This window comes from Pyrus communis, chromosome 7 (genome assembly GCF_963583255.1).
Source record: "Pyrus communis chromosome 7, drPyrComm1.1, whole genome shotgun sequence".
NCBI classification, from domain to species: domain Eukaryota; kingdom Viridiplantae; phylum Streptophyta; class Magnoliopsida; order Rosales; family Rosaceae; genus Pyrus; species Pyrus communis.
Window position 1 is genome coordinate 10,798,044 of NC_084809.1, and position 12,990 is coordinate 10,811,033.

The 12,990-nt window shown below is 38.6% G+C and overlaps 2 protein-coding genes across 2 annotated transcripts; one reads left to right on the forward strand and one right to left on the reverse strand.

The window, feature by feature from the left end:
* Positions 1–439: 439 nt before the first annotated feature.
* On the forward strand, positions 440–7,492 carry LOC137739155 (protein STRUBBELIG-RECEPTOR FAMILY 6-like). The gene is made up of 16 exons (XM_068478664.1): positions 440–982; positions 2,167–2,299; positions 2,392–2,463; positions 2,559–2,624; positions 2,706–2,777; positions 2,868–2,939; positions 3,250–3,321; positions 3,404–3,469; positions 3,572–3,634; positions 3,718–4,013; positions 4,535–4,818; positions 5,266–5,537; positions 5,652–5,784; positions 6,410–6,546; positions 6,645–6,801; positions 6,974–7,492. The coding sequence occupies exons 1-16, from the start codon at positions 886–888 to the stop codon at positions 7,124–7,126; spliced, it is 2,145 nt and encodes a 714-aa protein (XP_068334765.1). The 5' UTR covers positions 440–885; the 3' UTR covers positions 7,127–7,492.
* Positions 7,493–8,511: 1,019 nt separating this feature from the next.
* On the reverse strand, positions 8,512–12,827 carry LOC137739345 (26S proteasome regulatory subunit 7). Its single transcript, XM_068478904.1, has 10 exons — positions 12,669–12,827; positions 12,456–12,537; positions 12,261–12,352; positions 12,095–12,172; positions 11,907–11,968; positions 10,551–10,695; positions 10,205–10,423; positions 9,596–9,777; positions 9,322–9,497; positions 8,512–9,046 (listed from the first exon to the last, which is right to left on the reverse strand). Exons 1-10 carry the CDS (start codon positions 12,750–12,752, stop codon positions 8,889–8,891), a joined length of 1,278 nt encoding a protein of 425 aa, XP_068335005.1. The 5' UTR covers positions 12,753–12,827; the 3' UTR covers positions 8,512–8,888.
* Positions 12,828–12,990: the final 163 nt, after the last annotated feature.

Sequence of the window (12,990 nt, forward strand, 5' to 3'; positions counted from 1 at the left end):
TATCATGTATCAATGAGTTTGAAGAATTCCAATCCGAACCTATTGAGTTGGCGGATGGGTTGAAGTTCAACCCGACCAATCCAACTGTTAACCATCCCTTAGGAGAATTTCAAAAGATACAAACAGAAACAAAAAAAAGAAAAAAAGAAAAAGAAATGGTTTCCCTTACGAGAATCTCGTGACTCTTCATTGAAAAATGGAAAGGTGACAATCTCAGTAAAAACTTGAAACTTGAAAGTAAATCCAGCATGGGTTGTACTTTTTTTTAATGGACTTTTATTATGGGTTTTTGTTTTGGTCACGTTTTTGAAGTATTGGGTGGCCACGCAGTCTTGAAATGAAGGCCACTACTGATGAAACCGTGTGATGCTTGCTGGTGAATGCTCTGACTTTAAAACCTGATTTGGTAAATAAATTAGGAGAGAGAAAGAGAGAAAGATGAGAGAGATAGAGAGTGTGTGCGAAGATGATAGAGCATAATTATACAGAAGAGACGGAGCTACATACACACCAACCAAGAGTGTATTGAATATTTTTCCCCTCACACCTAAAAACTAAAAAGAAAGGAAAAGACTGAAAATTTGCAATAAAACCAAGAGGAGAGAGAGAGAGAGAGAGAGAGAGAGAGAGAGAGAGAGAGAGAGTAAAAATAAAAGGGTTTTCTTTTCTGTGGCTTTGGATTCTTCTGGCAAATCGTGCCTGCCAGCTTTGCTTGGGCAAATGCCTACTTGAATAAAATATTTTACAAATCTGCTGTTTGGGAAAACAAAATCAATTCAATTCACCCCAAAAGGGGCATGCTTTGATTACCATTGTGTTTGAGAAGGAGGAGGCATTGAGTGTTGAGCAGGAGAGAGAGAGAGAGAGAGAGAGAGAGAGAGAGAGATGGTGGAGATTTGGAGTTGGGTTTTGCTGGTTTTCTGCATCTGCATTCTGGGGTGGAGTCCAAGCTCCATCAATGCTGCCACAGATCCAACAGATGGTCAGTTGCCTCACCCGACTCTTATTCTCTGTAATTTTCTGCTGTTTATTTGAATTAGTATCGGTTTATCTGGGCTCCCATGATTTAATTTTTGCTAAATCTGCATAAAAAGTTAGAAACTTTAGATTTTCTCGTTTGTGTTAAATACTAAACCCACTGAATGTATTTTGGATTTGACTTTCTTTAGTATTTCAGAAGTGGTTCTTGAACTGCTTATTGGGAGTCAGATTTGTGCCTATCTTGTTAATTTTCATTTTTTTAATTTAATTATATTTTTGGTGTGAAGATTTGTTTCTATAGACAAAATTAAAGGACCATCGGAGGAACTGTTACTTTGCCTTACTAATTAAAAAGCAATTCTGGGGTTTGATGTGATTGCTGTTTGCCATTCATGTAATTTGTGCTTCCGAAAAGAGAATAAATTGAGTCTTTTTCTTTATCAAAGTGATAATTAGATGTCGCTTTATGACCATCATTGCCACTTTGAGAGTTTTATAAGTGTTTAATTCCCACTTTGAGTGATGATGAAATTGCAATTGCTACTTTTCTGTCATTAACAATTCGCACTTTGCGTCTAGGATAGGTAATTACGGAGTTGGAAGTACCAGCGGATTTCAAAAGGATGCGATTTAAAAAATTTGATTCGAAGTTACAGGATTTAAGTGTCAGTTTGGCTAACCTATTCAGTTGCATTCTTATTTCCCTTAGGTGCATCAATTTGTGAATGAGGAATTGAAGTATAGTTTTGATGTTTTGGAAATTTCATCATCTAAAACACATCAACTATATTTAAATACTATTTCATCATCGAACAAAACGCATATATAAAACGTTCAACGTGAGAGTAGTTCATCGACTTGATTGACTCAAACGAATGGTTATCTTGCTCCTCTAGATCTAGCTTGGTTTAGGAAATCTCTGAATGACACACCATCCCGAACTTCCGAGCATCTTTTAGACAAAATCAGTTGGTTTGCATCCTTGTACCATTACTGTTTGCGAGTTTAATCTTGTCGTAATATCGGTTGTAGATGCTCTCCTTCAGACTTAGGAATATTTTACTTCTCTTCCTGTTTCATTGTTCTGCAAGAAAGTAGAGTGTTGAAACTACATAAAATTAATTTTCATGGTCCATATCTTGCTTTTCTGATATTGAATTTTCTTTTGGCATGTTAAATGCACAGTTAGTGCTCTGAAGGTCTTGTATAGTAGCTTAAATTCCCCACCTCAGCTAACCCAATGGAGTCAAAATGGCGATGATCCATGTGGCCAGTCGTGGAAAGGTGTTAAGTGCTCGGGCTCACGAGTAACAGAAATGTGATTCCCTACTTCCGCATTCATTTGCCCAGATATTATCACATTTATGCAAATTTCTGATAGCTATGCTGTCATTACTTCTTTTTTATCAGTGATTTATCAGGTCTTCAACTTTCTGGGACGCTAGGGTATCAGCTTCAGAGTTTGACAGCACTAACCAACCTGTAAGATCAATGGTCACGTGTGTCAAGTTGATTGATCTATTTTATTTTACTGATTAGTTTGATCTCATGATTTGAGTATTTGACAAATTTTGCAGAGACATGAGCAATAATAATCTTGCAGGCAGTATACCTTATTCACTTCCTCCGAACATGACACGATTGTATGATTCATAACCACATTTATCTACTGTTCTGTTGTGTATTGTTCCACTTCTATAACATTAGCCATCTTTTCTATGCAGAAACCTTGGTCATAATAACTTCAATCAAGAGATCCCCTATTCCATCTCTATGCTAACGACTCTTAAATACCTGTAAGTAAATCTTAATAACTTTTGTCACAATACTCACAACTTATCGAAAATGTTTGAAATAAACCAGTTTCATTCTTTTGGGGACCGCAGGAACATAAGTCACAATCAGCTTCAGAACCAGTTGAATGACATTTTTGGAAAGCTTTCTTCTCTATCCATCTTGTGAGTTCTTCCATCTGTGTTGTACATAAGAAGTAGCTTGAAATGTTGTCCATTTTGGCACGAGTGCCTAGTTTGCAACTCAGCCACTCCCTTCTCAAAAAGAAGAAAAAAAGTATTGTTACTGGCGATAACATTGTACCATATTGCATAATCAGTCAATGACTCAATATGTACAATCTTCAAAAAGAATTATGCTTTCGTTCTGCTATGAAATTCTGCAAGTGTCAATCATCTCCTTTGAAAGTTGCTAAAGAATTTATGTTGGTTTTACTAAAGGATGAAATGACGATAATTCTTTTCTTCGTTTCAGGGATCTATCTTTCAATTCTCTGTCAGGCAACCTTCCTGAGAGTTTTAGCTCCCTCTCAAGTATGAAAACAATGTAAGTATTGAGAATTTTATTATTATGGTACGCTTTTCTAGTTTGTAGTCTTGACCCTTCCCTGGAATTTGTCTTCTTTCAGGTTCTTGCAGAATAACCAGTTAACAGGGACTATTGACGTCCTTGCCAATCTCCCCCTTGATAATCTGTGAGATATCCATACAACTTAGTGGGATGCTCATTAGCACTCCCCACTCTCCTGGCTTTCAGGCTTTCAACCCACTAAAGTACTTTTGTTTGTGTTTCTTAGGAATATTGAAAATAACCGTTTCACCGGCTGGATTCCAGAGCAGTTGAAAAACATTAATCTGGAGTAAGCATTCTATAATGAGCTACTGTTGTTTCCAATCTGGGGAGAATATGTTTACAATATGGTTCTAAGAAATCTCTTTACAGGAAGGATGGAAACACGTGGAACTCAGGTCCTGCACCCCCACCCCCACCTGGTACACCTCCAGCCAAGCACAACGGAAATCACAAGTCTGGCGGCGACAACTCATCATCAAATGGTGGGTCAGGTGGCAAGAAATCAGGAATAGGGGGTGGTGCCATAGCAGGAATAGTGATATCTCTTCTTGTAGTTACAGCGATTGTAGCATTCTTTCTCATAAAGAAAAGGTCAAAGAAGTCATCTTCAGATGTGGAAAAGTTTGAAAGTCGGCCCTTTGCTCCCCTTGCAAGTGAAGTGCAAGGTACCGACAATTTGTATACATTTTACATTCAGTTGAGCATTATCTGAAATTACCTTGTCATTTCCATTGGTTTGCTTTTCATGCTATTCGGTTTGACTTCCCTAGACTGAATATGACTATATTTTCTGCAATATTCCTGCCAGTTTTTTGTGTGATACTGGTTTCTTTGTTTATCAGTTGGATTGAGTTTATTAGTTCATTTCGCAAATCATTGAATTGAAATTAAAAGATCAAGATCTATAGCGTTATAAAATAAAAAGTATTCTAAATGGCGAGGAATTGCTCAAATTTGCAGTTTACTGAATAAATGTCTCTTGATGTCTGTAGATTTGGTTTATTCACTATTTTTTTTTTTCTTTCTGTTTCTCAAGTTTATTTTAGAAAATTATGTTCCTTGCCTGAGGCCAACTGATGCCATTTTGAAATTAGTTATGCAAATAGGATACATAAACATTTCAATGATTCTAAAAGTTTTTTGTTGAACCAATGTTAACTGCTTTGTCTCCGGCACTCCAATGCAGAAATGAAGTCTGTACAAACCCCTGCCCCGTTGGACTTCAAGACCTTTGATACTCCTGCCACAATAAATCTTAGACCCCCACCAGTTGATCGCAATAAATCATTTGATGACGATGAATTCACTAAGAAACCCATTGTTGTCAAGAAAACCATCACAGCTCCTTTAAATGTGACCACATATTCAATAGCAGACCTGCAGATGGCTACTGGCAGCTTTAGCATTGACAACCTTCTTGGTGAGGGGTCTTTTGGACGTGTTTATCGGGCTCAATTTGATGATGGGAAGGTATACTGTTTACCTAATAAATCTATATGCCATGCCATTGATGTTGGAAAGGTTTAATCTCTTTAAATCCAGTGACATGTCCCTTTTCATTGATGTCAAAGGATTAGTGCTTTTTCTTCTTCATATCCTGCCTGAAGATGACTGACTTGCTTGTTTACTTTCATATTAATTCGATCATTTAATTGATTTTTCAGTTGAAATCTTCTGTTCTCTCTCTCTCTCTCTCATGCACGGGCTATGGACACCCTTGCGCACACACACACACACACACAGAGTGAATACTCTGGAGAACCAGTATGAAATCCTGCATGCATATATGATTGGTTAAGCATTTGTTAGTTTTTAATTTATTATTGTTATATTTATTTATCAAATGCTTCAATTCCTTTGTTCCAAAGACTGAAGACAGTATAATAATTTGTTACTTACTTTTAACAATGTTAATAGGTTCTTGCTGTGAAGAAATTAGATTCATCTGTCCTTCCTAGTCAGTTGTCCGAAGAATTCACCGAGATTGTTTCAAGCATCTCCCAGTTGCATCACCCAAATGTAACAGAGCTGGTGGGTTATTGTTCAGAGCATGGACAGCACCTGCTAGTCTATGAATTCCATAAAAATGGTTCGCTGCATGACTTCCTGCACCTATCAGATGAATACAACAAGCCATTGACATGGAACTCTCGTGTCAAGATTGCTTTGGGGACTGCACGTGCATTAGAGTAAGTTTCTTAGTGGACGTCCATCCTTTGGCTTACAAATTTGAGCTTGCAATCATTTTGATACCTCGATGACTGGACAAATGTGCCGCGGGTACTCACAATGCTTTCTTTTAGGTACTTGCATGAAGTTTGTTCACCATCTATTATTCACAAAAATATAAAGTCAACCAACATATTATTGGATGTGGAGCTCAACCCTCATCTTTCGGACGCTGGCCTTGCAAGCTCTATCCCCAATGCTGATCAGGTTAAATTTGGGATATCATACTTTGAACTTTTATATCTTTTTCATATCCATACAACATGAACTGATAACTCCATTTCTGAAATTGTGTCCTAGCTGAATAGCTGTATTTATACGTGGATGATTATAATTACCAGGATTTACGAAAACCCAGAACTCATATGCACCAGTCTCAGAATCAGACATACTGAGTTGGAATAGACTATCGTACTCAAATTTCTATTGTCTTATGATTGTAAACGATAGTAAGGTTCTATACGTTTTAACATTTACATAAATGGACCTAGAGAAATAAGGTAGGAGCAGACTTTAGAACGCTTACAAGGGTACTTCCTGTTCAGATCTCCTGTAATTGTGGAACACATTCCATGACCCAAGAGCATCTGTACTTGTTAGGAAGAAAAAATTCATGTGTGAAACCCCTTGGTTAAACGACCATTTCATGCCCCCAAAAGTGCTGAGACTTCATTGACTCAAGTGTTACCCATTTATGATTGTCGGAAAATTATATGACTGGATGGGTGTTCTTGTTTAAGTGGTAGAAGAACGCGTGCATACTTGTTGCATCAGTCAAATTGATCATTATTTTTCTGGGAAAGTGCTGATGGTTTAAGTTTCACATGTGCAGGCATTGGACCATAATGCAGGATCTGGGTACAGCGCACCAGAGGTTGCCATGTCTGGCCAATATACTCTAAAGAGTGACGTCTATGGTTTTGGAGTGGTTATGCTGGAGCTTCTTAGTGGGAGGAAAGCATTTGATAAGTAAATAATTACATAAATTAGTCTTGATTATTATATTTATGTTATTACCATTTAAAAAGATTGGTGAAATTAATTGTTGTATGAAAATTCCTTGACAGCTCGAAGCCTAGGTCTGAACAATCTCTGGTTCGATGGGCAACACCCCAGCTCCATGATATCGACGCCCTTTCAAAAATGGTAGATCCAGAACTCAAGGGGCTCTATCCAGTTAAATCTCTGTCACGGTTTGCTGATGTGATAGCGCTCTGTGTCCAGGTAATAAACAAGAAATTTAAGTTTACACTAAACTGAACTACTCGTAAGGGGATGAAAGACGACTGTTACCTAGTTTCTAGTTGAAATATAGGATGTGGGGTTCATGTTTTGCAATTCCATAAGAGTGCACTGAGGTGAAAATCTGACCCTTGAGCTCCACATTTTGGTGCAGCCGGAGCCTGAGTTTCGACCTCCCATGTCAGAAGTGGTTCAGGCATTGGTTCGGTTAGTGCAGCGAGCCAACATGAGCAGGAGAACAGTTGGAAATGATCAAGGATCGTCCCATGGAGGTGGTAATGCCGATGCACAGGACGACCTGTCTTGAGTAAAGCTTGAGGTGACAATGCTGACACACACGGGGACACACCTCAAGAAAACCGCGTACATTTTGAGTACATTTGCCCTGGCTACACCACATGCTACCGAGCGGTAGTATACGCCTGTTAATATTTTTACGTAGTTGAGGTAGTTCTTTCGTTGCTGAATACTTTTCCAAATTGAACTGTGTGAATTTGGAGCTTGTTTCAAATGAGTTATTTAAATCACTTTATGTATACATTAAAAAGCAGTGCATGTACGGTGCAGCTATCAGTGATCAGTTTGCAGTGCAGAAACTATGGACCTCTTCACGCACTTGATTTCTCTTGTAGCTCTACAATATTTAAGTAAATAAATTAAAACTTAAAATTCATTTTTTCTTTCGTTCACGTTCGGTGGCCACGAAATTCAAGGTAGGATGAAGGAATAAATAGACGTCAAGTTTTGCAATTTTGTTGAAGTTGAATGTAGAAGATAGATTGGTTGTAAAGATTGATTGGAAGGGAAAAAAATATTTCTGACTAATTCATCAAATTTCTTCAATTTGAACAAATTTAATAGATTTTTTCATTGCTTTAAACGTTGTTGAATGTAGGTTAATATATTAATGTTGTTTATAATACATTTATCGAAGTGGTGGATTTGCCGGTGAATAGAGTTTTGCTCTTCAACCTATTGCGTTTTGGTTTCAAATTCTTCTTCCTTCCTGTTCGTTTAGTTTAGAGTAGTAATAATTGTTTACAAACAAATAAAAGAACCATTTAAATAATTTTCGAAAAAAAAGAGCAAGTCGTCAAGTCAGCTCCTGCATTTTGTGCCAAATTCGACGAAGTAAGAGAATGATGAACAGTTAATTGCTGGTGGGCTATAGCCGGGGCAGAGACACCATTGTTGGTATTTGGTGAGTCCCTTCTCGCTCCCTACAAGTTGTGCATTTGCGAATGATCCTATTCTTCTGTTTCAAGTTCTGCATTTGCTCTTAAAGATCGCAATTTCTGCTTAGGATTTGTGTCGATTCAGTCCCTTCTCCGAAAACTCGCTCTCTCCGTGTCCAAGGGGGTGCAGTTTGACACCCGAGGAGTGCCAGGCTTGCTCCCAGCACCTCACTTCCGAGAGCTCTTCAACTTCCACAACGTGCAATATCTACTATCTAAGGTCCCTCACTAAAGGGGCAATAGAGACTTCAAATTAAAAAGATCCCCAACTCCGAACGAGAAACCCTAGACCCTTGTCCCGGCCATTGAAGCACGTGTTTTGCCCGGGGCATAAGGGACGCGGTGGCTTCACGCCATCCTCACCTTCCTCCGGCATACCATCTGCATTCTGCTGAGAGTTCCAATACTCTTAACTGACATAGCCTACCAGGATTCTATTGCAGTTACCAAATATACCTCAAAAACAAACCAAACTGGGTCATTATAATTAGCATAAGCTGCTTCAACACAATAAATGTGAACATCCACCATCACCACTACTTGGAATAACTGCAAATGTAGTTGTCTAGCAATTGGAGTGGCAAGAAAAACAAGCGTATAAAGCAATCGGATCGTTTTTCCGATGGAGCAGATCCAAGTTCAGAACCACCAGCTTAGCGAACAATAAATTTTACGAGATTGGTTTACAACACAGGAAAGATACCAAGTTTAAACAACAGACGTGAAAGTCGCCAAGGTGACCCTAAAAAGGAACACCGCATATCCTCCTCCCTCCATTAGAGAATGCATCGCTTCTTGATGGGTTCTGGAAACACGATACACTATCTCCTCTGCTCAATTGTAAACCATGTATTTTGGTGTCGCACTGAACTTCTGATACCCCTTTATGACTTTGTTGACTGCGTCGAGGAAGTCCTTCTCTGTTGCCGTCTTCCTTCGAGCTCTTATGGCATACATCCCGGCTTCCGTGCACACACTCCTAATATCAGCTCCTGTGAAAGAGAGAACCATGTCACAAAATTGAAGTCCAGTAATAAAAAGTCATGATAAGAGGCATGTAGCAGGTCAGATCACAAACAGGAGACCATAGGAGCACAATCAAACATAGCAATGAAGATGCAAATCACAACATTCTCGCCTTAGGTTACCGTAATAAAGGTGAGGATGCAAATGATAGCAACATCAGATCAAACTAACAATAAGAATCAGGAGGACGACTAGGTAACAATGGCAATTTGCTTATCAGTGGTACAGAAAGCATCCTTACCCGTTGAATTTGGGCATAGACGAGCCAACAGTTCGAACCGAATGTCCCTTTCACAATTCATCGTTCTTGTATGGATCTTGAAGATCTGCGTCCTACTCTCCAAGTCAGGGAGGCCGAACTCGACCTTCCTATCCAACCGTCCTGGCCGCAGTAGCGCTGGGTCCAGTGTGTCAGGCCTGAAAAAAAGATCCAATAAAGCCCATGAGATGTTAATATAATAAAAAAGAAACCAAATATAGATCGCTTAAACTGCAAAACAAATACACGAACAAACCTGTTTGTCGCCATCAAGACTTTAATGTTCCCACGAGCATCGAAGCCATCCAACTGATTCACAATTTCCAGCATAGTCCGCTGAACTTCATTATCACCACCCACACCATCGTCAAACCTCGCTCCTCCAATCGCATCTACTTCATCAAAAAAGACAATACAGGCCTTCTTTGAGCGTGCCATCTAAAAACAAAACAGACATGGTTAGAAGATAGAGTAACACAAAAACAGTACTCCAAATAAGGCTTTCTAGCCAAAATGGTTCCTAAAATTTGTCTAACTCTTCATTTTGGTCCTTGAGATTTGAAATCAATAGAAGTGGTCCCTAAGATTATCCACCATCAATCATTTTGGTGAAAAATTATGTTAAATAAGGATCATCGTGACAAAATTACCCTCAATATAATAAACAATAGGCTAAAACGATTTTGGCAAACTCAGGGACCAAAATAATTGATTCTGGACAAACTCAGGGACCAATTCTATCGATTTCAAATCTCAGGTACCACAATGAGGAGTTATGCAAATCTCAAGGACCATTTTGGCTAAAAAGTCCTCCAAATAATTCCAAGTTAAATCAATATGGGTAAACCATGCAATTATTTCTAACCTGGAACAGCTCTCTGACCATCCGAGCCCCCTCACCAACGTATTTTTGAACAAGCTCACTCCCAATCACACGAATGAAGCAAGCATCAGTTCTATTCGCAACAGCCCTGGCCAGAAGAGTTTTGCCAGTTCCTGGAGGACCATAACAGAGGACACCCTTAGGCGGATCGATCCCAAGCTTCACAAATTTCTCGGGGTGAAGCATAGGCAGCTCAACAACCTAAGACAGATGATCAAGTATATATGCACACTGTTAAGTTTATCCTAATACCAAAACGGTAGATATTCATACATACCATAGGAGACAAATGAACAGCGTAAAGAGAAATGGTTAAATCTATACGTACTTCTCGCATCTTTTCAATCTGCTCCTTACATCCACCCACATCATTATATGTCACATCTGGCTTCTCTTCCACGGTCATCATGGTCACACTTGGATCAATTTTTGGAGGCAAAGGAATCTGAATTTGATACTTGTTCCTATCAACCCTGCAGTGACAAACAAAAGGTTAACTAGAAAGACACTAAATTGTAAACACACACAAGCCTCCAACAATAATCACTAAAAACTTGCTAAAGACATGAGCACGTGATAAAACACAGCACTAATTGCAATCCTAAGAGACTTAACATATTCATCACTGCAAACCAATGTTTTAAAAGGCTCGCCTCAGGGCGCGCCTAGGCGTCCTCTGAGGCTAGGCGTGGGGTTGCCACCTCTGTTTTGAGGGAGTGGGCGGAAGGCTTCGCCAGAGACGCCTAGGCGTGCCTCATGGGTGATTTTGGGTAGGGTTTTAACTGCCTCATACCTCTTCCTTGCACTATTGTCTCTTTGCCTTTTTTTCTGATTTTATATAATGGATGTGTGTGCTGTCTGCGTGCATTGTTATATGTGTGCTCATTGAACTTTTCATCCTCTATTATATATATATATATAATATGTATATATATGTGTGTGTATATATTTATAATACATGTGTGTGCTCAGAATGATTATTGATTAATAATCTTTTTTTTTTTTTTTTTAATATAATATGTGTACGCTCAATGTATATATTAAAAAATTTAGGTCCCGTGAGGCCTTGGACGCCTCGCCCACTCCTCACGCTTTTAATACATTGCTGCAAACACAAATATGGAATACAACAGCGCAACATAATAAAACATGGTGCTGCAAAGAGCTGAGATGCAAGCATGCACAATTGTAAACACACAAATTTGATCATGTTCCTATCAAACTCTGCAGTGGCAAACTAATGGATAACCAGAAAGACACTACAATTGTAAACATACACAAGCCTCCAAAAATACTATAATCTTGCTAAAGACGTGAGCACGTGATTAAACACAGCACTAATTGCAATCCTAAGAGAACTAACATATCCATCACTGCAAACACAAATATGGAATGCTATAGCATTATACAATTAAACAAAGGTGATAAGCAAATAGCTGATATGCAATTATGCAATGAAGGTCCAAAACTGCATCACTGTAATAAATTACTATCCCCATTTCTTAAAAACTTCACTATTGCAGAAAATTCTTTTAAGATGTTTTTTGGTGGTGCGTGGCTTACCAACTATTATCAAGCATAACATTACGTACTGCATCCTAAACGAGCAATGCTCATGGAAATAATCCAATAAGAGTTAACAAAAATGGAAATCTATCAGAGTTCAAAAAATAGGAGGGCCTACCCCACACGCATGCCTTCTTCTATATCCGTTGGGGAAACCTTGTCACCCAGACCCACAACAAACTGCAATGAAATTATCCAAAGCATTAAGAATGGAACAAGAAAATCAACAGATCAAAGATTGAAAAACGGAGCAAAGGTAAAAACAAATAGCTGTATGAAAAAAATTGATGAAAAAAGAGGCTAGACCTTTGCAATTTGTTTGACATTAATGACATATTTAGCATCCTCGGAATTGGGATTGATAATCTTCGTACATCTAGCCACCTGGTTTCAAGAAATCAATCAAAACCTATCACATTATAACACAAATCAATGAGTGTATAGTTGCGCGTGTAACCAAACCGAACCGAACCTGAAGAGGCTGTTCCTCCTGCATCATCTGCTTGTCCGAAACGAGATCATACTGACTGGGTGCAGCTAACCCAGTATCGGATTCCTTAATACCTATAAAAGCAATCAAATTTAACCCAACCCATCCACAAAGCTAACAACTCACAACAACAACTTTCGAAATTGGGGTCACAAATCGAGCAAAGAAGCTACATACCGCGCAAATCATTGACCTTTTTAGCCAGATCCTTTACTTCTTTCTCTGCTTGTTTAATATGCTTTGAATACGGTCCTAACCCCTGCATATTCCATTATATCCCCACAACCATTATTCACTAAATCAATAAAAAAAAATTAGGGTTTTGGGTGAATCTGAAATCGGTGGTGGGATTTAGGGTTTGTGGAAAAAGAATTCAGTTGAAGAACTCACATAGGTCTTCATGATGACGATGTCATCCTCGTCGAGGGGTCTAGGGTTCTTCTCATCCTTGATGTCTTCTGGTTCTGGCGCCATCGGGGAGTTTAGACAGAGAAAGTAGAGAGAGGAGTAGAAGTTGGGATTTGGGACTGTGCTCTGGTAAAATACATATAGAGGCTGGTCTATGTATAAAGCCAGAATTTGTACATTGCTCTTATTCCGTTTTCATTTTTCTTTTTCTTTTCTTTTTTTAAATTTATTTTGTTTTCCAGTACACTTTTTTTGTTAAGTTATCATTTTTACCTGTTTGTCTTTGTTTTTTTAATATTTTGGA

Bases quoted from the DNA above. Each gene is read 5' to 3' on its own strand.
- LOC137739155 (XM_068478664.1), top strand. From the start codon at position 886: ATGGTGGAGATTTGGAGTTGGGTTTTGCTGGTTTTCTGCATCTGCATT. The intron at 2,778-2,867 runs GTAAGTAAATCT...TGGGGACCGCAG, and splicing joins CTAACGACTCTTAAATACCT to GAACATAAGTCACAATCAGC. The intron at 5,538-5,651 runs GTAAGTTTCTTA...GCTTTCTTTTAG, and splicing joins GGGACTGCACGTGCATTAGA to GTACTTGCATGAAGTTTGTT.
- LOC137739345 (XM_068478904.1), bottom strand. From the start codon at position 12,752: ATGGCGCCAGAACCAGAAGACATCAAGGATGAGAAGAACCCTAGACCC. The intron at 12,173-12,260 runs GTTCGGTTCGGT...TCTTGAAACCAG, and splicing joins AGGAGGAACAGCCTCTTCAG to GTGGCTAGATGTACGAAGAT. The intron at 9,047-9,321 runs GTAAGGATGCTT...TCTCTTTCACAG, and splicing joins TCTATGCCCAAATTCAACGG to GAGCTGATATTAGGAGTGTG.